The 25851-nt window shown below is 47.4% G+C and overlaps 1 protein-coding gene across 10 annotated transcripts in view; it reads right to left on the reverse strand.

The window, feature by feature from the left end:
• The window catches only part of LOC139749912 (uncharacterized), a 342664-nt gene extending 318337 nt beyond the window's left edge, over positions 1-24327 (reverse strand). For 8 of the 10 annotated variants that reach the window (XR_011713065.1, XM_071664324.1, XM_071664321.1 and 5 more), the window contains exon 1: positions 23545-24327. Coding sequence is in view for 9 of the 10 variants with exons in the window: in XM_071664324.1 (XP_071520425.1) it covers positions 23545-24129 (585 nt within the window). In the remaining variant the exon portion in view is untranslated. The remainder of the gene's footprint in view (positions 1-23544) is intronic. The other 2 variants (XM_071664322.1, XM_071664323.1) reach the window with 1 other exon arrangement.
• Positions 24328-25851: the final 1524 nt, after the last annotated feature.

Genomic DNA, 25851 nt, shown 5'->3' on the forward strand with positions numbered 1-25851 from the left:
TAAGCACCGTAGTCACTGCGATGGTGCTATGATCACTGTATAGGCACCATATTCATCATGAGGGTAATATGGTCGCTTAAGAGGCCACTTTACTCATTTTGGTCACTATAAAGTTACTAGTAATCAAATACTTTTTTCCCTTCACTTCCTTTGTAGATCTGCTTATCCATTTAACCCAAAAACGGAAGAAGAAAAAAATGCCGAAATCAATGATTTTCTAACAAATTATTCTGACATGCGAAAAAAAAATTTTCACTGGAAATTTTGACGATATCCAGTTGGAGTTGTAACAACACCTTAGGAAATACAAATTTAGTATTGTGAATCATCCCAGAGACACATCGTAATCTTACTGATTCCAGGACCATTTCTTCCTCAGACTGAATCAATTAATCCACAAATACAATGGGAAAAAAAAAAGAAGACACATGGGATGGGTTTTGAGCATGAGGAAGATGCGAAGGTAGTCCAATTAATCACTTTAATGACCTTTGCTTACTTCACAATTACTTCACAACATTCCTGCAAACCTTCTCTCTTCCAAATCGAAAATTGAAAAAAAAAAAAATATTTCAATCGTGTCCTCAACACTGGTCATGGTGACATGTCACTCACAATGAAATGGGAATTCTACACCATAAATTAAGCATAGGATAGCCATGCTGTTTTCCTGTGGGGCGGGGTAGCGACAGGAATGGATGAAGGCAAGCAAGTATGCATATGTACATGTGTATGTATGTAATGTTTGCGTATGTGCGTGTATATGTATGAATATGTTGATATGTATATGCATGTATTTGTGCGTGTGGGCGTTTATGTATACATATGAGTGGATGGGCCATCCTTCGTCTGTTTCCTGGCGCTACCTCGCCGACGCGGGAAACAGCGATCATGTATAACAAATATAGTATAACGAATTAACGTTCGTTTTCGAAGAGCATGTACGCAATGCACCTTCCCCCTACACTAGATTCTGTGCTAAGGTATAAGTTACGACGTTAATCGCCAATCACTAGTGGGTGATCACCAATAAATCGAGCGTTGAACGAGCGGCCTAGACACAGCCTCGCCATCTTCCCACGAATGACTGGAATTCCTAAGAGTGCGCATGCGTCGCTACTGGCCAGGTATGCGCAGAAGCTTTGCTTCTCCCATCACAAAACTCTCCTAGGATTAGTCTTATATAAGCTTTGCTGTTGTCTACAGACACCAAATCAAAATCATAAAACAACAATATTGCTAATGACAGGAAAATGAAAATATGGTAAACAAACGAAGACACTATATGGTCACTGTAAGGTTACCGTAAACAGTGCAAAAGCATCATGTTCACTGTTTGCTCCATGGTCACTGTATGAGGAATACATTACTAAACAAGTACCTCCAACTTTTTCCTCACCTCACGTAATGGCCCACTCCATAAGGACACTGAACAACCAGGGTGACAGCACACAACCTTGAAGCACCCTATGTTTATGCGCAGCCGCTGTCCTCATCCCATCACACACTCGCACATATGATCCGCTTCTCTTCCATCCACTGTTCCAGCCCCACTCTATAGTTGGAACTGCTGGGAAAGCAAAAGCCCTCTCACTTCATCGCGTACCTTAAGTAAAATACATACATGGTACACACACACTTTCTCAGGTGTCCTCACAACTTCCTTCGCGAAGTTACGAAAAAGAACCTAATCTAGTCTACACATTCCCCTCCCCTTCCTAAGCCCGCCTTACTACAACCCTATAAGAAGTTCCCTAATCCTTTCTAACCAGATCCTACCATTAGTTTCCTCGGCTAATCCTACCGTAACAAAGACAAGCCAAGCCTCTCTCATCTTCTAACTAGTTCTTCTTCCAGACTCAACGAACATTCTCAAAAATTCTCCCAGACCTGTACTGTTCGATTTATTTCGTATAACAGGTATAATACTCCTCCTTCATGACAGGGTGAGCGAGATAGCTCTTGGCTGAACCTTGAAGGAAGTATCCTCCTTGGGTTCCTTCATTCATTATTTCTTTAAGGAAATCGATACATGGGGGAAAGGGCTTCCAGCACCCTAATCCCGCCCTTTTTAGTCGCTTTCTACATATGTAATCATCATTATTATTATCATCACTAGTATTATCAGTATCATTATTATAATGATGACAATCATTATCAACCTCGGAAAACGGGGGAGAAAGAATGTCTATCTATCTATCTACATCTCTGACGCCCGCTCCCTCTGGAACTTCCCGTAAGGGATTGGCTACAGCAAGAGAGTCACCATAACAGGTGAACTTCAGTGCTGCTTCTGAGCCTTCAGTGCCTCACCGTAAACAGGCCACTGGCAGAGGGGAAGTCTAGTGCAGTGTTTCAAGAGCCTCCTACTTAGTCCTCTTATTCGCTGAGGGGAAAATCCCTTCGTAGATTGGATCACTCTTCCTTTCTGTAGCTGTTCATCCGCACTGCTTCCAGGGGCAGTAACTTCCTCTACGATATCACTTGCTGTCCGTCTCCAATAAACGTGTGGTAGGTTGAAGTCTGCCTAAGACAGGTATATTTGGGACTGAGCTTCCAAGGCATTCGAGATATAATTCCATGTCTCTTATCTATTCCGTATTTAATGTGGCTTGCATTCTGGTGGTCTACAGATCAATGCAATGACCAGTTTTGGGTTTTCGAATCAAGGAGGCGAAAAAAAAAATCACCTCTGGTATACCAGAGCTTAAGATTCACAATGAGGACATATTAGTGCACTGCGCGACGCCCGAGAGAGAGAGAGAGAGAGAGAGAGAGAGAGAGAGAGAGAGAGAGAGAGAGAGAGAGAGAGAGAGAGAGAGAGAGAGAGAGACCACTACGTGGCTCGCACAGGAGACACGGGATATGAATGTAATGGATCAGCACCGTGGGCTGTCTGCCTCCCTCTATATATGGGAGATGGTCGGTTGAATGACTGGCTCAAAAAGTTTTGTTCTTCCTCGAGATTTAAATATTTCCATTCTCCAATAATAATAATAATGATAATAATAATAATAATAATAATAATAATAATAATAATAATAATAATAATAATAATGATAATAATGATGATAATAATAATAATAATAGGAAGAAGAAGAAGAAGAAGAAGAAGAAGAAGAAGAAGAAGAAGAAGAAGAAGAAGAAGAAGATGATGAAGAAGAAAAAGATGATGATGATGAAGAAAAAGATGATGATGATGATGATGATGATGAGGAATTATCAGCGTTCCAATCGTACATCATCAAAACAATAAAAGTCAATTCATTCTTTCTCTGGAACGAAGTGGCAGCTACTATGATAGAGGGTGGGGGGGGGAAATCGTCCAGTCTGGTCGCCACTCGACCAGCTTGTCATCAGCGTCTGAACCGCTACGACCAGAATGCGTGACCTCAAAACGTAACCTCTCTGGTCGAAGGTCGCGCCAGCACACTCAAGGGTCATGCTTGAAATTCGTATTGAAGAGGGTAATGAGGTAATTGAGAACATACGTCACCTACCCAATACAGAAGACGTTTATCATTAACATTACCATCGGTATCATTATTACTATGACTATTACTATTACCAATATCATCAATATCATAATTACTATTATCATTATCATTATTATTATTATTATTAACATTGTTATTATTATTATCATCACACTATTCCTCTCTCTTGGGGTGAGGGGCGAAAAGGACGAAGCCAACACAGAGCACGAGAAGGTGGTGACGTGAGCAGAGCTGGACTGAAACAACTGCCTTCGTGGGAAGACTCATACGTGACCCATTTTGAGGGACCTGCTCAGCGGAGGATCACACGGGCGCGCGCACCACTAACAAGTTATTCTAATGCGTCAGTAATAAAAGCTCTCTGACCAGGAGAACAGGCCGGGACCTGGGAAGAACCAAAAAATGATGGCTTCCACACCTTTAACGTCGTCGCTTACGTATCACGAATCTATGATTCCCGCGAAGAGCATTAACAAAGTCAGGCGAGGATGAAAGCACCGTTCCTCACACACGACACTCGGCCATACTCAAATACCACGGAACACTGGAGCAGTTGAGCACCATGATCCTGGCCCAGTCAGACGCCCGACCCAGCTGGCCTGTTACACAACTTCTAACGCCCATGGAAAACCTTCCATTAGGGAGAGAGTAACGTTAACCCTAGTGTTCCGTTCACGTAGCCCTGCTTTACCGTCGTCTGCACCGCTACACACACAAACACACACACACACACACACCAATGACCACATACATCCATTCAAATTGCTTTTAAATTACAAACATAGACGACCAGATGTTTTCTCCAGAGCTGCGTTACGTTTACGACGATGGATTACGCTCAACTTCTTTCGTCCCTCGTAAATCTGTTCACCAGCAAGAGACGAGCCACTTCCAATTCCCCACCTCCTCGCTCGCTGGACACTACCTCATGTCTGGGTCACTGTGACATCCCCCCACCTTGGAACCCTGCCCAGTCCAGGTTGGGCAGGACTTGGGGAAGCAACGTCAGCGGCCAGGGTTGAGCCTGGAGGCTGTGTGTGTGTGTGTGTGTGTGTGTGTGTGTGTGGGGAGGCAACCTCCGCCGCACTTGCTCTCCCCCTAGCCACCAACTGCTAACATGAAGGCCAGGATACGTCGGCTCAGGTCCTCCTGCGTCATAATATGGATTTATGGGAGATATAGCTTGAGAGGCGAAGCGCCTATTAGTGAACCAAACGACGAACGGATATGGCTTTTTACAACTCGGCCACTGACCTACACCCAGCACACCTGACTACCGCCACGACCACCACACCTGACCGCCACCATGACCACCACACCTGACCACCACCACGCTATCAGTATCCAATATCAACCACACATCCGACACTTGACTAACTCGGACCTTATCCAGCGTCCACCACGTAGCGAACACCTGACCACCACAGCGGCACTGCCCAGTGTCTCCTCATCCGCACAGCTGACTTCTAACCACCACAGGATCACTACCTAGCCACACTGTGGCAGGGTTTACCATAGGACGTGTCCAGCGCTAGCAGACGACACAGCTTTAAAGTCTCCTCTCCCGATCAACGCCATATATGGTGAGGGAGGAAAGCTGCTATAGAAGCAATGAGAATTTTCTATCAAGGATCTAAGTCGTGTGTGCGAGTAGGAAGAGAGGAGAGTGAGTGGTGTCTCATGTCACAGCACATCAGGAAGGCCTGTATGAGGACAGCACCTCAGGAGGACCAGTATGAGGACAGCACCTCAGGAGGACCAGTATGAGGACAGCACCTCAGGAGGACCAGTATGAGGACAACACCTCAAGAGGACCAGTATGAGGACAGCACCTCAGGAGGACCAGTATGAGGACAACACCTCAGGAGGACCAGTATGAGGACAGCACCTCAGGAGGACCAGTATGAGGACAGCACCTCAGGAGGACCAGTATGAGGACAGCACCTCAGGAGGACCAGTATGAGGACAGCACCTCAGGAGGACCAGTATGAGGACAACACCTCAGGAGGACCAGTATGAGGACAACACCTCAGGAGGACCAGTATGAGGACAGCACCTCAGGAGGACCAGTATGAGGACAACACCTCAGGAGGACCAGTATGAGGACAACACCTCAGGAGGACCAGTATGAGGACAACACCTCAGGAGGACCAGTATGAGGACAGCACCTCAGGAGGACCAGTATGAGGACAGCACCTCAGGAGGACCAGTATGAGGACAACACCTCAGGAGGACCATTATGAGGACAACACCTCATATAACAATATATGATTAATGTAACACCCTGGACGTCAGCACACAGAGGCGGGACACTGCTTACTGTGGAAGATGTTATCGGGTGCAAAGACCTGATCACTGCAGTGGTGATGGCAGTGAAGGTGGCAGTGAATGAAGCAGTGCTCGGATGTAGGTGGAGTTCTGGGAGGGTGGAGTGTGCTGGGTGGACATATGAATCATGAATAAATCATCAAAATGAATAATCAATCGAATATTTCATACAACCTATATATATATATATATATATATATATATATATATATATATATATATATATATATATATATATATATATATATACATAGATAGATAGATAGCTAGATAGACAGATAGATATAAACCCAAAGATGAAGACGAAAAGCCTGCTTTCCTCTACTGTGTCTGCAGGTGTCATACAGTAGTAGCTGTGGTAGATGGGATGTGGTGATGTGGTGTCGTGTGGCAGTGGTGTTGGATGTGGCGCGTGTGGTAGGGATGGTGATGGATGTGGTGCGTGTGGTGGTAAGGGGGCGTGATGATGGGCGTGGTCAAGGTGCTGTAGGCGACGTATTTCAAGCTGGGCGAGGTTTGGTGGGCGGCGTGTGGCAGCGGTGGACGTGGTTATGATGGCGTGGTGGTGGTGGAGGAGGAGGGCGTGGCAGAAGTGGTGGAGGGAGTGGTGGTGGAAGGCGTGGTGGTGGTAGTGGGCGTGGTGAAGGACACTGCAGGTGAGAAGTATTGACTGACTCATGTTACTACACCACACCACACTAGGCCATGACGCTCAGATACCACACACACACACACACACACACACACACACACACACACACACACACACACAAACACACACACACTGTGTGGTAGGCGACGCTTAGGTAAGGTATCTACCACTGTACCACACCTAATCCCCTCTGGCAACACGCGGCGACCTTTGCATCTGATGACCTGGCCTTTGACCTTGCCAATAAGGGTCAGGTCAAAGCCTTGAGGCTATATGTATCGAGCCAGGTCCATCAACTCGACAATCAGAGGTTCCCATTCCAACGTAGGACACCAGACTCAAACGTCACACCTGATGAATGCCATCCCCCAGTTCTCCGTGTCTGACCCCACACCACCACAGCTGGGGCACCACAACGCCACACCACCACAGCTGGGGCACCACAACGCCACACCACCACAGCTGGGGCATCACAACGCCACACCACCACAGCTGGGGCACCACAACGCCACACCACCACAGCCGGGGCACCACAACGCCACACCACCACAGCCGGGGCACCACAACGCCACACCACCACAGCTGGGGCACCACAACGCCACACCACCACAGCTGGGGCACCACAACGCCACACCACCACAGCTGGGGCACCACAACGCCACACCACCACAGCCGGGGCACCACAACGCCACACCACCACAGCTGGGGCACCACAACGCCACATCACCACAGCTGGGGCACCACAACGCCACACCACCACAGCTGGGGCACCACAACGCCACACCACCACAGCTGGGGCACCACAACGCCACACCACCACAGCTGGGGCACCACAACGCCACACCACCACAGCTGGGGCACCACAACGCCACACCACCACAGCTGGGGCACCAAAACGCCACACCACCACAGCTGGGGCACCACAACGCCACACCACCACAGCCGGGGCACCACAACGCCACACCACCACAGCTGGGGCACCACAACGCCACACCACCACAGCTGGGGCACCACAACGCCACACCACCACAGCTGGGGCACCACAACGCCACACCACCACAGCCGGGGCACCACAACGCCACACCACCACAGCCGGGGCATCCATCAATGTTTAGACCTCATTCCTGCTTTCACTTACATCGTCTTCCCTCTCTACTCCTTCATTTACATCGTCTTCCCTCTCTACTCCTTCACTCACATCGTCTTCCCTCTCTACTCCTTCACTTACATCGTCTTCCCTCTCTACTCCTTCACTTACATCGTCTTCCCTCTCTACTCCTTCACTTACATCGTCTTCCCTCTCTACTCCTTCACTTACATCGTCTTCCCTCTCTACTCCTTCATTCACATCGTTTTCCCTCTCTACTCCTTCACTTACATCGTCTTCCCTCTCTACTCCTTCATTCACATCGTCTTCCCTCTCTACTCCTTCACTTACATCGTCTTCCCTCTCTACTCCTTCACTCACATCGTCTTCCCTCTCTACTCCTTCATTCACATCGTCTTCCCTCTCTACCCCTTCACTTACATCGTCTTCCCTCTCTACTCCTTCACTTACATCGTCTTCCCTCTCTACCCCTTCACTTACATCGTCTTCCCTCTCTACTCCTTCACTTACATCGTCTTCTCCCTTCACTCCCTAAGCCCACACCACTTCCCCTCTCTCTCTACCTCCCCACTCCACACCACCTTCCCTCTCTCTACTCCCCCACTCCCGTCGAACTCCCACTCTCCCCCTAATAATGACTACATCTATGCCTTCGAAGCAAAACTGACTATGCGTCGTGCAGTCGCCACTCAGAGAGACGAGAAACTAGACACGTTAGAGAGAATTCAGAAACACCTCACAAGTAGCATCAGAAACACCTCCACAAGTAGCATCAAAATAACTATGAGGCGCTGAAGGAAATCGACTCCTGTAGCTTAAGAGGGGATGAATTAAGGGCATGGTGCTTACTATACAGGATTCGAAGGTGTTACATCGTTAGGGAGACAGAGGCACTATCAACAGCTTGCAATACTACAAGGGAACGTACAAGATAAAGATGATACAATACAAAACTTTTACGTTAGGGTTGGAGACACTATTTTACATAATACTGGGAAGAATAAGGATCATGCAAAAAAAAAAAGAAAGAAAAAAAAAACTCCAGGCGCATTTAAAAGAAAACATGATACGTGGTCGACGTCATTCCCAGATGAGCCCACGAGTTTATGGGAGGTGTGTGGGTGTCGGCATTCAGGCACGAGGTGCGGTGAGCACTACGCGTTGGACGATATCTCGTCGGAAGCACTCATAGCCAGCAGACCTTCAACCTCCCACACTTACCACTTCATCCCTCTGCTGTAGATGAATCAATAGAGAAATTTCAGCAAATGAGCATTTCACTTTCAGTTCACAGTTTGATTCCACGCACAAAACGGCCGGGTTCGAATCCTGGGAGGGGGCCTGCACTTATCCAGCCGTTCATCATTCGTTTTGGGCTGGTCGATAAGTTAAGTACCTGAATGAAGGGAGGATATATATATATAATATATATGTATATATATATATATATATATATATATATATATATATATATATATATATATATATATATATATATATATTGGGGCCACGGGAGTCCTTAGAAAGGCTCTGAGTAACACCAGAAGTCTCTCTCTCTCTCTCTCTCTCTCTCTCTCTCTCTCTCTCTCTCTCTCTCTCTCTCTCTCTCTCTCTCTCTCTCATCGAAACTGATCCTGGGGATAATCACAGATAAAACAAATACGGTATAAAGGAGACGCCCTTACTCAGGGCATTCAGTCACCCCCCCCCCCCCCTTTTTTTTACGAACTGCTGAAAAAAAAAAAATAGAAAACACGACAGTTCAGGACGAGCGAATGTATCATCTGCTGTCAACATTCCTAGCGAAGCGAAGGCCTGTGGTCCCTCCAACACCCAACACGTCGCAACTCCGTCCCCTTGCGATAACCCAGCCACACCACAGCTCCTGCCATCCTCGACGTAACATTAAGAAGACAAGACAGAAACTTCAGAAGCTTGCGAGCGATGACGGGTGTGTGTGGGTGTGTGTGTGTGTGTGTGCCTTGTCTTGGTCACCCACACACACTCAGACCCCACCACCCCCCACGTCCCAAGAGAAGAGTGTGTGTGCCTTCACTTGGCCAGTCACACACACTCAGACACCGCCACCCCCACGTCCCAAGAGAAGAGTGTGTGTGCCTTCACTTGGCCAGTCACACACACTCAGACACCGCCACCCCCCACGTCCCAAGAGAAGAGTGTGTGTGCCTTCACTTGGCCAGTCACACACACTCAGACACCGCCACCCCCACGTCCCAAGAGAAGAGTGTGTGTGCCTTCACTTGGCCAGTCACACACACTCAGACACCGCCACCCCCACGTCCCAAGAGAAGAGTGTGTGTGCCTTCACTTGGCCAGTCACACACACTCAGACACCACCACCCCCCACGTCCCAGGAGAAGAGTGTGTGTGTGTCTTGATCACCCACGCACTCCGACACCACTAGACCCCTCACCATCACTGCAACACACACCAATGAAAGTTCATGCAAACACAAGCTATAAAGCATTCACTATCGAATTTCTCTAATATCTGTAAGCAAATCTAAGGTTCAGTATGGGGTAACAAGGGTTCAAGGAGTGACTTGTGAGGGGTCAGAGTGAGGTAGGGTTCAAGGAGTGACTTGTGAGGGGTCAGAGTGAGGTAGGGTTCAAGGAGTGACTTGTGAGGGGTCAGAGTGAGGTAGGGTTCAAGGAGTGACTTGTGAGGGGTCAGAGCGAGGTAGAAGTTTCACAATAACAGTGATGACTCGAGAGCCAGAGGCTATGAAGGTTCATCAAGACGAGGCGAAGAGACGTCACTCATGGCGCAAACAAAGTGACGTCACTCACGGCGCAAAGTGACGTCACTGATGGCGCAAAGTGACGTCACTGATGGCGCAAGACGGTAGAACAAGAAGCAACCAACATCCAGCGGGATGTGGGCCTTGTGTTCACGAGGTCATTGGTGTGTTCAAAAGGCCATTGGCGTGTTCACGAGGCCATTGGCGTGTTCAAAAGGCCACTGGCGTGTTCACGAGGTCACTGGCGTGTTCAAGAGGCCATTGGCGTGTTCACGAGGCCATTAGCGTGTTCACGAGGCCATTGGCGTGTTCAAAAGGCCACTGGCGTGTTCACGAGGTCATTGGCGAGTTCACGAGGCTATTAGCGAGTTCAAGAAGCCATTGGCGTGTTCACGAGGTCATTGGCGTGTTCACGAGGTCATTGGTGAGTTCAAGAAGCCATTGGCGTGTTCACGAGGTCATTGGCGTGTTCACGAGTTCCTTGGCGAGTTCAAGAAGCCATTGGCGTGTTCACGAGGTCACTGGCGTGTTCACGAGGTCATTGGCGTGTTCACGAGGCCATTGGCGTGTTCACGAGGCCATTGGCGTATTCCCGAAGCCATTGGCGTGTTCACGAAGCCATTGGCGTGTTGACGAGGTCACTGGTCGTCTTCACAAGGTCACTGGCCATCGGGAGTTTGGAGATGATGAGCGCCATTCAGCTGACAACAGACCCCGAGGACCAACCCACTCCACAACACACTCAGTAAACACTACAGGTGAAGTGCGTGACACAAGGGCCTCCTCCCAAGGCCTCCTTGCCGGCCACATCCCCCACACTCTAGAGCCAACCCACTCCACAACACACTCAGTAAACACTTCGGGTGCACGCATGACTATCTCTCGACCATCGAGGACGACAAACATCGAGGAGGAAGACGATTGTGACCAAGTGCACGTCACTCCGACTGAAGACGAACACTGCATCAAGAGACGAGGGCGCTAACTCGTCCCAAGCGTCACGAAGGATTAATATAATCAGCCAGGAGACGTAAGGCACCATCTGCCCGTCCCAAAAACGACTAATGAAGAGATTAATATGGCAGAAGGTAATCTCTGATATGCAACACTTGGAAAGAGATTAATGTGGCAGAAGGTAATCCCTGATATGCAACACTTGGAAAGAGATTAATGTGGCAGAAGGTAATCCCTGATATGCAACACTTGGAAAGAGATTAATATGGCAGAAGGTAATCCCTGATATGCAACACTTGGAAAGAGATTAATATGGCAGAAGGTAATCCCTGATATGCAACACTTGGAAAGAGATTAATATGGCAGAAGGTAATCCCTGATATACAACACTTGGAAAGAGATTAATATGGCAGAAGGTAATCCCTGATATGCAACACCTGGGAAGAGATTAATATGGCAGAAGGTAATCCCTGATATGCAACACCTGGGAAGAGATTAATATGGCAGAAGGTAATCCCTGATATGCAACACTTGGAAAGAGATTAATATGGCAAAGGTAATCCCTGATACGCAACACTTGGAAAGAGATTAATGTGGCAGACAGTAATCCCTGATACGCAACACCTGGGAAGAGATTAATATGGCAGAAGGTAATCCCTGATATGCAACACTTGGAAAGAGATTAATGTGGCAGAAAGTAATCCCTAATAAGCAACACTCGGAAGCGATTAATATGGCAGGTAATCCCGGATATGCAAAGCCTGGGAAGCAAACTGTATTAATCCCCCAGTTCGTAGCAGCATGTAGTATAAATCACCAGCAACTGTTACCAGGAGCAAACAACACCGCAAACAACACCGCAAACAATCAGGGAACGAGTGACAAACAACAGGTAATCCTCCAACCAAAAATGTACCTAAATAAGTAATCCATCAGGATTAACAACCCATATCATTAATCCCTTCAGCATGTATCATTCGAATACATAATCTCCCAAAAAAGGTACCACCCTGAATTGGGTAATCCCTCACTACATACACACGGGACGTAATCCCTACAGATCAACACCCAAGTGGCTAATCAGGAACCAAAATCCCAGATGGTAATCCCTCATTAGAAAAGCCAAGCATTCAACCTCAAGGTAAATCCCTGGATTGAGTGAATAACGCAAATACGTTGACCACTCAGCAAGCACGATTCCAGCAGCAGGTAATCCCCCTTGACAGGTAATCCCCTTAACAGGTAATCCCCCTGACAGGTAATCATTTAACAGGTAATCCTCCTAAAAGGTAATCCCTTAACAGGTAATCCAGGCAATCACTTGAGAGGTAATCCCTTAACAGACAATCCCTTGACAGGTAATCCCTTAACAGGTAATCCAGGTAATCCTTGACAGGTAATCCCTTAACAGGTAATCCAGGTAATCCTTGACAGGTAATCCCTTAACAGGTAATCCAGGTAATCCTTGACAGGTAATCCCTTAACAGGTAATCCCTTGACAGGTAATCCCTTGACAGGTAATATAGGTAATCCCTTAAAAGGTAATCCAAGTAATACCTTAATAAGTAATCCAGGTAATCCAGATAATCCCTTGACAGGTAATATAGGTAATCCCTTAAAAGGTAATCCAGGTAATACCTTAATAAGTAATCCAGGTAATCCAGATAATCCCTTGACAGGTAATCCCTCTGCCTGTGGGTGAGTTACCTCGTATTTCCCGGACTCATCTTCTGCCCCTCCGCACCTGACGACCGTGCGCGCCAGGCCTTGAGGAGCGGGTGTGTGTGTGTGTGTGTGTGTGTGTGTGTGTGTGTAAGGGAGACATCCACGTGAACAAGTCGTTCTCCACTGGTTAGAAAAGAAAAAAATCTCGTTCCGTGGACTTCGAGAACACCTTACTCCCTCTTAGGACTGCCGGACACACACACACACACACACACACACACACACACACACACACACATCACCTCCACAGGTTCACGTCGCAATTCCAGGTCTCCTCGCGTGCGCTGCTCCGCTTCTGACCCTCCTCAACAGGGCCTGGATGGTTCAACGCAGAGCTGCCTGAAGAGGTAGAATCTATAGAAGGAGACACCGCCCATCGTACTCTATACGCTCCATGACCTTATCCTCATGGCTCTGGAGAGATGCTCATTTGTCAGATATATAACAGACGAACACAGTATGGTACCCACCTCGCCCGAAACCACCCCAGCTGAGGAGGGTTATGTGGCGAGCACCAGAGAGAGAGAGAGATCTAAGGTCGTATCTGGGCCAAGCTTGGTAAAGCGCTCGATCACAAATTAGAACTCTGAACATTCGGATGATTACGGTCAAGTAACATGACAGCTACTGCTGTGGTCATGTCTCTCAGACGTTACGAGATGTCATAAAGAACACGACACCAACACGACCCCTCCACCAACCACGGCCTGTAAAGAGTCAAACCAATTGATTCATGTCCCTCAAACAACATCGTTGTAATAGGCAGGATTGATGATGATGTTCTGCGTCCGTTTAATCTTAATGAGGAACCCTTGATGCTCGAGGACAATCATACAAGACGAAGAAATTGGCACACATGCGTTGTCGAACGACCAATCGCACCTGAAGAACACAGGCAAGCTAACGACCTCAGCTAGCAAAACCTTGTCGTCCATACTATCTGCCTTTGCCTAATACACCTATGTCGTAAATTTGAGCTTCCCATCATCCAATACCGCTGAAGTGTAGCGGCTGCAACGAGCGAGGGAAAAAAGTTGTTCTTGATCAACATACAAGACTATGCACCTACGCACTCTCACATACGCAATCCGTCCGTCATCTCCACAGGTCATATCTATGATGCAAGTATGAAGCTTCTACCATGTCCTGTTCTCGAGTTATCATACAGACAAGAAAGCTGCGTCTGCAGACAGACAGACGCAGGAGCGACGAAGTCACGCCCCTCACACACCTCTGTAGAGGCGGGATATAAGAAGGGAGGGGTTGTCTGTCACATAAATTCAGACTCGGCGCGAAACACAATCTTCCGTAATACTTTCAACCCCTTCAGAGGGAGCCTGGCCCTCGTGGGGGGTAGGGTGAGGGGGATAACAAGCCCAACCACCCTAGGCCTAGTGCTTAGGTCCCTCACCACCACGGGCAGGAGGAGGGACGCCCTAGACCATAGGGCCCGCACCTCCTGAGTTGCAGGGCGGTTTCATCTCAAACAACAATAATAACCCCTTATGCACAACGGTATGATCCTTGGGTTACGCATCTCACGTTTTAGCCTGACCTCTAAGAGCTGGGGGGGGTCAAAGGTCACGCCATGATTGCCAAGGGCTGTACACCACGAGAACTGTTCTTAAAGCTGGTCTCTTCAGTCATTTAAGCGCAAGTGTGTTTCTTTGTGTGAGCGGGTAAACGAAAGGGGACCCCTATTACGGTGGCGGAGTTCCACAGGGCCCAGCTTGAAAACCCGACCAGGACATTCCTTTCGTCGAGTTCACGGCTGGCCACGCACGACAGACCAGCTGGGAGGGAGTGTCACGTACCCCCAGCACCGCCCATATCACGTCTCGAGGCAGAGAGGACTCCAGGCCTGCCTCTGATACCCATATCCATTATGGATTAGTCACATATGAGAGATCAGAATCTTCTTTGTCCCACAGACTTTCAACAGTAGGTTGCTGGGGTCATTATACCCCTCCCAGGCGTTCATTGTGGATAAAGACCCTTGAAAATAGCGAAAGATAGTTGCTGGCTAGGTTCCCATACCGGGTTCTGGGGTTGCCAATAAGCCTCTGACTCTCTACTTCAGGAAGGAAGCTCTCTGGGCTACATCAGTCGGCTGCCTGTGCCAAGACGACCATGTACACAGGTCGTCCTACATGTGACGCGACAAATGCCAGATGCTTCATCTCATGAAAGTGTCTCTGCACCCAAATATTTATCACATCATGAAGTGGAGCGTCCCAGCCAGATAAGCTACAATTATCGGGTCTTGGATCATGATATCGCACTCTCATGCGACGTAACCATTTACTCACAGCTTGGCCGTTATCTGGTTTACTGTTATCATCTCATCAAAAAACTCACAGGAACCTTGTCTGACCTCATATGAACTAGCGTTACTACTAAAGTCATAGTCCAGTTACATGAAACAGGTGGGCAAACTTAACCTTTGTTACCGGTGGCCTGTGATCCTTCGAGGGCCTATCGTAATGGCTTTAGCGGCCACGTCCACCCAGGTTGCCTCTAAAATGCCACTGAAGCAGCACAACGACTCTTGGACACCGTACATGGAGCCTGTGGGGCGTCTTCATCTTCAGGAGCAGCCCCAAGGAAAGCCCAAAACCTTCCTCCACTAACAAGAGCCGAATGGGAGATCGTCAAAGCCGACTTCTACCGCAGCTCATGCAGACTCTCAGCTATGCCTTCTTCCCTGCAACACTACCTATTCATGGTAACTGATCTATACTCTCCGAGCAATTGAACTGCAACTGCTTTCCATCTGTTGCAAAGGCAGAAATAAAAAAGCTACAGCTAAACAACCATAAGACCTTGGACGCTCTCTCCTATAGATGCACCATGAGATCCAGACAACAGCGCATTTCCCCTATAGGACTCCTACCCACCTACTCTTATAGAAGTACCAAGGGACTCCTCCCCATATCCTCTTACCGTACCTCACTGCCGTAAATGCTGTAAATCACGAGAACCACATCAATTCGACCCACCTCCTCAAACGCCACCACCACCCACCAGTACACCACTCAAATGCCAATGAAACAAGGAAAAGAAAACGTACAATGAATTGCTGTAAAGAGACAAGCAGTGAATGTGGAGGGCGAAACTTCTCGTGAATCCTCGCGTCACAAAATCACATTTATAACAAAATAATTCGACTCGCCTAAAATATCTAGGATTATCTTCCAGACAACCTAAACTCACGCTGAATTACCTCAAAATTCTCTTGAAACGTAATCTGCATTAGATTACATACATACATATGTACATATGATTCTTAGAATATGAGAAATCCAAATATTTCAGACTACGAGAGAGAGTCTAAACAGACTGGGGAGAATGGCAACTCCTCTGCATACGGGCTGTGGAATATCTGTGAATTAACGACATCTGGAGCACGCACAAGCTAATCAACATCCGGTGCAAGTTAATGTAATCTGCTGGTACGGGTAACTGACGAGAGAGAGAGAAAAAAAAAATTATATATTCTATCACCAACACGCTGACTATTCTCTGACAAACCAAACCTTGCCTGAAAAAAAAAAAATTAATATTACACTGAACACAGTAGCAGAACGCCCCCTTTTTTTCCTCCTAATACTTTCCGTACACGTCCTCAGTACCCACCTAAGGTGTCTGTCCTACAGATCGGTCAAGTTTAACATACGAATCCTTGGATAGTGTGAGATGAGGTGATGCCATACCTTTGCACCCACTAGTGCACGTCGCTCACAGACCAAAATGGAGAACCTATTATGAGTACTATTTTCAACATTATCATCACTATCATTACTATTATCTTCATTATCATTATTACTATTATCATTATCAGCAGCAGTAATAGCAGTAGCAGTAGTATGTCGCCTAGCGTAAAGACAGAGGCATACTGTTTTTGATACACTGAATCTTTTCTTTTTCCCCAACACTCCTCACCATCTGGACTCTTGCCAACATAATACCAACCCTGAAACTCTCCAAACCACCACGCAACTCCCTCCTCCTCCTAGCGCCCGATATCACTTCCGTCAACAGTAACTAAACTCATCCAAAAACTGATTCACAACAGACGCAAGCAAAACATCCCATCCTCACCTGCACAACATGGTTTAAGACCCAACCACTATGCCTTACACAACACATCCTTGATGGCTTCAAGAAAACCACAATCCCCGTGTTACATAGTGATAATGGCCGTAAACATCAACGAAGCATTTGACACTGTCCCTGACGCATCTTCCCACAAATGATACCTGACATCCTCCTCTACAATAGTGAGAAAAAGCAGCTCCTCAACCCACAATGCCTTTGCCTCTAAAACCTATAAACTCTGCAGTGGAGTTCCCCATGGAGCAGTTCTTCCTCCAACCCTCTCCAATCTCTTCCTGCATGACCTCCCATTACATTTCATACACAGACGACCTCACAATGACACCACAGCACCCCGAGAGCACAGTAGCAACAACCAAAATGCAGCACCACATTACACTATCCGAACAATGGCTCACCTAGAACTGAATGTCTGCACCTCCACAGAAGTCTAATCACTCCCTTGACCCCAGACAGATACGAATCCAACCTACACCTCTAGTCACCTTTTGTGGACAATCATTCCCGATGACAAAAGACTAACTATTCTAAGCATTACATACGATACAAACAAAATGCCCTCAGAGCACTGACACCATATCTGGACAAGAAAAAGAAACTCTTAGCATCCTCCACACACAAATCATTCACTCCAACCTAAACTACGCCTCACCTGTCTAGTCTTCCGCCATCTTATCTATTCATTCATTCATGATTACCCCAGCACCAACTTCTGCCAAAGAATCCCTAGTCGTTCACCCTCTCAAAAGCAAATAACACAATGCTCCAAACCACATGAAACTGAGAGCTCAAATATCAGAACTATGACCTGGCACATTTGAGAAGTTTTTTCACTTCCTCCAAAATTTTGAAAAGTTTTTTTTCACTTCCTCCAAAATTCGTAAATAATTTCCCTTGCTTCTTCACTCTCATAATCCTCTCTATATTTCAATTAAGGCCTGGCCTTGATGCCGACTTCAGTTCGTGACTGGAGCCCTCAACATAAAAAAGAAAACAATCACTGGCTGCCTAGCACCACAAACACACAGTGACACAAAAGATTCTCCCAATGTAATCCCACCTCAACATGTTCTCATTGACTCCTCCAGCTGACCCATTGACTCCAGACACTCTCAGAGAACAGACCTTCATCAATATGTCTAACCAAATCATAAAACTGTAAGATGAAGTCAAGACACCCTTCTTCCCTCAGTTTCCGATACGCATCGTGTACAACAGTTGTTTTCCTCTTACTTGCAGCACAACTCCGTGTCTTAAGGTACAAGACTGTTCACAGCCGCTGGGATCATCTCTAACACGTCTATGTGTCTTCAAGAGGGTGATGCATATTCTAATTTGGGCCTCTCAGGGGCACGGTGTCAAACGCCTTCTGGCGCTTTTTGAAGCACGACAGTCCAACCAAAGTCCCTTCAAAATCATCTCTAAGTAATTATCTCCTCTAAAAATCATTCATCCACTTTATTCCTTTGTAATTACTCATACAGTCTCCCCCTGCATTCACTCATCTATCTTTCCGTGGCAATTACTCATACAGTCTCCCCCTGCGTTTACTCATCTATCTTTCCCTGGCAATTACTCATACAGTCTCTCCCTGCATTTACTCATCTATCTTTCCCTGGCAATTACTCATACAGTCTCTCCCTGCATTTACTCATCTATCTTTCCCTGGCAATTACTCAACCCCGTGAATCCGGAAGGTCTTTCTTTGCCTGGTGATCCTGCGCTGTCTTTCTAATAGAGGTACGAAACATGCTCTCTTCCACTTCTCTGGAAAGCGAGACCTCTTTCCAGGACGCAATGAAACATCTCAAGTGGTCTAATATTTCTACACACACAGCACGCAGAGTCATATACCATCAGACCCTGTGCTTTTCATATGTGGATTTGAGCACCTTCCAGAGCTGATTTAGATCCTGTCCAGAGGTCACAGCAATAACCACGATCTCTCCCCCTCCTCCTTCAATACGAACTGGAATTGCTGGGGCTCACGACACCTCAACAATGATGACAACTCAGGAACTGTGGTATTCAGTTCGTCACATAAGTTTCCTTATCCTTCAGTAACATCAACCTGCGAGTCCTCTCCATCTGGTCCCCTTGCAAAATAAAATGTTCGTGATTTATCCATGGAAACCAGCAATGGGTTCTCTTTGTACCTCGTCTACAATACTTGTACTCATAATTCCTCTATCATGCCCTCCGCATTCTGCCTTACTCATTCCATGTTCTCAGGAACCGTTCGAATGCTGCGTTGCCTGGCTTCTGCGTCTTCCATACCAATCCTCCCGGGAACACCTGTTTATTCTTCGGCGTCTCCACTTCTTCTGAACCACTTACTCTCCGTCCCAGTCTCTCCACCTCCTACCACTGGCATCCATCTGCTGGACTTCAGCATTATAGACTCCAAAGAAGTTCTCTACTATTCACCTATGTCAAGAAAAGGATTCCTTCTTCGGTTTTCCTCCAGAGACCCGAGGTCTTCAATGATTCCTCGGTCGGTTCTTTGGGAACCACGAACATGATAAACTCAAGGAGTGGCGCCGCAAGCGTTGTGCTTCCTGTCCACGGGTGCGAAGACTTCCTGGATCCCGTACTCACGACTTTTATCTACCTCTCTGAAACATGGTGGTGTAGGGCGCACACCTAACACCTTCTAGAGACTTATGCCTCCATGTCTCACCTCCAACTTCGATGCTGTCATTCTCTGTCGACTTTCCAGCATGTAAAGGCCTTCTCATTATGAGCCCTCCTGCACCAACCTCACCGTCCGTTCGTTATTATCACTCAATATTTGGCCTTATTTACATCATTTTTCAAAGGACTATATGTATATATATACATACTGGAAAAGATCACATTTCAGCGAGTGATCAAGCATATTCCTACGAGTCCACGTTGTCTGCCTTGCACACACCCGATCTCCATCTGGAGAGTCACTTGTTTATCAAATGGCGTCCTAGCTACGTCTCTTCGTTGTATATCAACTGACTTATATTTGATTCTTATATCTCCCCTGATGATTATTACACGAAAGTACACTTGGGAACTTGCGTTTCATTTCCCCGTGGACTCGTAATATATATATATATATATATATATATATATATATATATATATATATATATATATATATATATATATATATATATATATATATGTGTGTGTGTGTGTGTGTGTGTGTGTGTGTGTGTGCATGAGGCCTTCATGTGGTGCCGTCATAACTGTAATTCTTACTCGTGTTGTCCATTCTTTCATCCCCATACAACTACCATGTCTTAGCCTTACGTCTACACACACATATACGCATCGCAGCTTACGCCAGGTACCCCTATATAGACCAACCGCAAAGGGTAGGAGGAACGACGAGGTTAGCCCTGAGGGAAGGACGAGAAACGGTGATTTGATCACAGACTTTCAAGTTTCTCAGCCAGCCTGATGTGAAGGAGAGAGAGAGGCAAGGCCAGGTGGAACAACACTAGGCTTTAACGAGAAACAATAAACCAGAAGCGTGTTAGAATACAACTGGAGGAGCATTTTCCACCACTACGTCATGCAGGACACTGGAAATGCTGGTAGTACAGAACCTTTTTCTTAAAATGTGGCAGGATAGGTTCAAGAGGTGGGGACACAGGGAGATACAGAACTACCTTCCCGTGCTGTACCACTGGGTAATTACAGGTACACTTTCCCACTCCCTCACCGCCACACACACACACACACACACACACACACACACACACACACACACACACACACACACACAAACGCCGCCTTCCCCAAAACCTTAAGACAGGGAAACATCTTTTCTTGTTTTCTGTTTCAGAAAGTGAAATCACGATCCAATAAAAGGAGGTTGAAGCTGTGTTTAATGAATAATATATAGATTACATACAAGTAATATTGGCTACATGAGAGTGCGACCACGCAGGTAAAGGTCATGTGAGGGATTCCTGGTGTACATCAAATGTCGGGTAGAAAGTATTTGTTGATGTTCCCACCTGTGGAAGGTGTCGCCTGCTAGACGAGGGAAGTGTCAGCCAGGGAAGGAAGTGTCAACTCGGGGAAGCCTCCTCAGATAAGTCATCCAAGGCGAAGGTTAAGCGAGGGAAGTCTCACATGAAAGTAAAGTCGGGGAGGGAAGTAGTGCCTAGGGGTGTGAGGTTTGGTTTGGTTCGAAGTGTCAGGTGTGGGATGGGTCAGGTGAAGGTAGGGGTCAGGTGAAGGGTGGGTGAGGTGAGGGGTGGGTGAAGCAAGGGGTGGGTCAGGTATGGGGCAAATCAGTTGATGGGTGAGTTAGGTGTGAGAGATGGGTCAGGTGTAGGAAAAAATCAGTCGATGAGAGGGAGTCAGGTGTGGGAGTGAGTCAGTTCATGGATAGGTCAGGTGAGGGGTGGGTCAGGTGGGTAAGTTTGGGAAGGAAAGTGTCAGGTAAGGGAATACCTTTCACCTGACCCACCCCACGCCTACCTATCCCTCACCTGACCCACCCCAAACCTGCCCATTCCTCATCAGACCCACCCCAAACCTGCCCATTCCTCATCAGACCAACCCCTCACCAGACCCACCCCTCACCTGACCCACCCCTCACCTGACCCATCCCTCACCTGCCCCACCTCTAGCCTGGCTCACAACTTCTCTGACCCATCCTGAACCTAACCCATCGATTCCCCTTACAAAGCCCTCTCCTAACCCACCACTAAGATGGGGGTGGGTAAGCTGAGAGGCGTGTCAGATGAGGGTAGGATCAAATGATGAGTGGGTCAGGTGAGGGGTGGGTCAGGTCAGAGATGCATCAGGTCAAAGGGGGATCGGGTAATGGGTGGGATCTGGTAGTAGGTGAGGCATGGGTCAGATAAGGGGTGGGTCAGGAGAGGGGTGGGTCAGGAGAGGGGTGGGTCTGGTCGGGTGATTCAGATGAGGGGAGTGAAGTGAAGGGTGGGTAAGGTGGGGAGAGTCAAGTGTAGGGTGGGGCAGTTGAAGGATTTCAGGTAAAAGGTGGGTTTGGTATGGGGTGGGTCAGGTGAGGGATGGATTAGGTGAGAGGAGTCAGATGAGGAGTGGGTAAGGTGAGGGGTGGGTCAGGTGAGGGATCATGTTCTGGGTGAGTCAGGTGTGGGGTGGGCAAGATGAAGGGTGGGACAGATACGTGGTAAGTCAAGTGAGAGGTGGATTAGAGGAAGGGTGGGGAAAGGGAAGGGTGGGTCAGGTGAAAGGGGTGAGTCAGGGGAGGGGTGGGTCAGGTGAAGGGGTTGAGTTAGATGAACGGTAGTTCAGGTAAGGGATGGGTCATGTGAAGGGCGGATCCAGGTGTGGCGTATATGGGGTGGGTCATGTGAGGAGTGGTGTAGTTGTGGAGTGGGTTACGTGATGTGTGGACCAACTGATGAGTGGGTCAAGTGAGGAAGTGTTCAGGTGATACGTGTGTCAGGTGTTTGCTGGGTTTGAAGAGGGGTGGGTCAGGTGTGAGGTGTCGGGTTTGGGTTAGGTCAGATACAGGGTGGGTCAGGTGTGAGGTGGGACAGGTGAATGGTGGGTCAGGTGAGAGGTGGGTTCAGGTCCGATGAAACAGGTGAAGTGTGGGTCAGGTGAGCGGAAGGTCAATGAGGGTTGGTTCTGGTCAGAAGGGCAGGTGAGGGGTGGGTCAGATGACTGATCAAGTGAGGAGTGAGTCAGGTGAAGGACGGGTTAGGTGAAGGGTGGGCCATAAGGGTCAGGTGAGGGGTGGGTTAGGTGATGGATAGGTTAGTTAAAGGACAGATGAGGGGTTTGTCAGGTGTAGGGTGGGGCAGGCGTTGGGTCTCGTGAAAGGTGGATTAGATAAGGGGATGGGTCTTGTGAGGGTGAATACGGTGAAGGGTGTATTAGGCGAGAAGTGAATCAGATCAAGTGAGAGGTGGGTCAGGTGACGGATGGGTTATGTGTGGGGTGTGTCAGGTGTGGGGTGGGTCATGTGGGGTGGGCACGTGATTAGTGGGTCACGTGAATAATGAGCCAGGCGTACAATGGCACAAGTGAGTAGTCAGGTGTGAAGTGGAAGAGGTTTCAGGTGAGGGGTGGATCAGATGGGAGAGGTTGCAGGTGAGGGGGTGGATCAGACGGGAGAGGTTGCAGGTGAAGGGTGGGTCAGATGGGAAAATTATCTGGTGAGGGGTGGGCAGGTGAGAGAAGTATTAGGTGAAGAGTAGGTCTGTTGGATTTGTATCTGAAATGGGATAATTCAAGTGGGGAAGAGGTTGACGGGGAAAGTGTCAGAAAAGGTCATTATCATGAAGAATAAGACGAGGAACGCCCTCAGGTTCAAGGTCAGTTCCAGGCGAGGAAAGCATCGGGTAATGTTAGCAACGCCTCATGATCGTTGCATCACGAGAAGCATCAGGTGGCACATAAGACTGACGAAACTTACCTCTATGGCAGTTTTGACGGTGTTTTCATTGACAGTGTCCAGCCAGATCTTCCTCATGGCCGGACCACCGTCGGCGCTGTTGTAGAGCCATGTAAAGACGTTGTTTGTCCAGTTGACGGCATCGGGGTCGGCTCCTGTGGCCACAGGAGAAGAGACGGGCTCCCCGCCCACCTCAGGAATAATGGTCGGCTTCCGGGCTGGCTCGGAAGGTGGTGCCACGGAACGGGACTTTCCTGATGTAGGCTTCTTGCCCTCTGTCAAATTTTTCTTGCCTTGAGGTTCACCTTCTGGTTCTCCATCCTCTGGTTGTTCTGCAATACCACTTTCCGTCGGGTAAATGAATTTGAAATAAAAGAAGGTTCCTAGTATCAAAATGAAAGCCACGAATACCATCCATCCCACCAGAAGGGTATTAAGGGTATCCATGATAGAGGCGAGGCCCAAGCCGCTCAGGCCCCCAACAGTCGCCCACGATCGCACTTGCTCAACTAAGCTTTCGAGTGCTAACGCCATGTTGCCAGTGGCTCCCTCTACCCATGCCCAAAATACCCTCATTGCTCCTTCTTCATGCCCGCTACTGCCCATGGCTAAAAATACTTTCCCGGGCCGGGCAACTCAAAAATAGACAGGTAGGTTCTCGTCAGCCCGTGCATGTGGGCCAGTCCCAGATCATGTTTCTGCACCACCACGCCGACACCTGCTCACACTTCGCACGTCTCGTAGGACTGAACTGTCGTTCGCCACCCCCTAGTGTTCACCCACCAGCCCAGCTGACGCGACTGTTTGTTACCATGGTGATACCGATTGAAACTGCCGCTCTACTAGTGTAATGATATCGTACAGCAATTCTCAACATAATAGTATTTACCAATATCATTGTCTAGTTTACCTCCTTCTGAAACAATTGCTTATAGAAATTTTAGTTTATATATCTTAGCATATATAAAACGCTTTATTCACAATTATGGCTTATATGGAATTATTAGAACAGTTTAGGAATACCTTAGGAAAGTTGAGCTCCGCAAACGTTTGTTTACATCCGTTCAATGTTGTCTCCTCAAGTGGGCGGACGTACGATACTCCCCGATTGCTTCGCTACCTTGGTGCTTCTCCCGAATTGTCTGAAAGATTGTGTACTAGATACTGACCCACAGTGTTTTTGAGGCATGTTGTATGATAAATCAAATGCTGATTTACACATTTTTAATATGATGTCGCTGTGCTATTATATAATATCGTAGTTAAGTGGGAGATTCGCTTGACCGGTTTGAGACAGAGAAGGGTCGACAGACTCCTATATCTGCTTAGTGAACCTTTTTTAACATCTTTGAGAGGCAGTTCAGACCTACTTTAGGTTCATTTTATAAACAGGACCATGCCTTACACAAATGCTTTCCTACTAACATATCTTGGACATGAAAATAAAAGCAAGTTATTTGAAACTAGAGACAATGGCGTCACTGTATCTATTTCGTACGTTTTTTTTTTTTCGATTTATGACAAGGGTCCATATGTCATACCATATAACATTGACAATGATTTTTATACATTCTGTGAAGAAAGGTTGAAGTCACCGTATTTGCACATATTTCACTGGTTTAGGCTTTATGGTCAAGTCATCGAAAGCCAGGCTTTTCCACCCAAGGGTCGTATTGTCGCATTCTAGGGTCTTACCCTCTTGCTTTGTAAGCGATGGCTATAAACTCTTGCATAGCCTTTGCACCCTTAGATTACATAATGGGGTATTTCTATGAGTATGGTGCTATACGTCATAGATTAGGAACACACGCTGTAGTGAGTGATCTGAATAATGAATATCATGGGCCATCCGTGGTGGCCCTATTCTCTTGTTTGGGGTCGTATGAGTATATCTGAAGAAATTATACCTTGTGAAAATGTCAGATCATTAAATTAGTGTCCAGTTCACAAGCGGACACTAATTAAGGGCTACATCCGGTGATAAGAGTCGTTTAAATAGAACAGTAGCCAGGAGGGCGAGAGTCGTGCAAGGAAGAGTTAATTGGAACGATGTGGTATACCGGGGTCGACGTGTTGTCAATGGACTGAACCAGGGCATGTGAAACGTCTGGGGTAAACCACAGAAAGGTCTGTGGGGCCTGGATGTGGAAAGGGAGCTCTGGTTTCTGTGCGTTACATATGAGAGCGTTACATATGAGTGTGAACGAATGTGGCCTTTTTTGTTTGTTTTCCGGCGCTACCTCGCTGTAGCAGGGGCTAGCCTTTAGTGCCTCATCTTTAACAGGCCACTGACAGAGGGCAAGTCTAGTGCAATAACCACCATTGTAT

Source organism: Panulirus ornatus, chromosome 8 (assembly GCF_036320965.1).
Source record: "Panulirus ornatus isolate Po-2019 chromosome 8, ASM3632096v1, whole genome shotgun sequence".
Classification (NCBI taxonomy): Eukaryota; Metazoa; Arthropoda; class Malacostraca; order Decapoda; family Palinuridae; genus Panulirus; species Panulirus ornatus.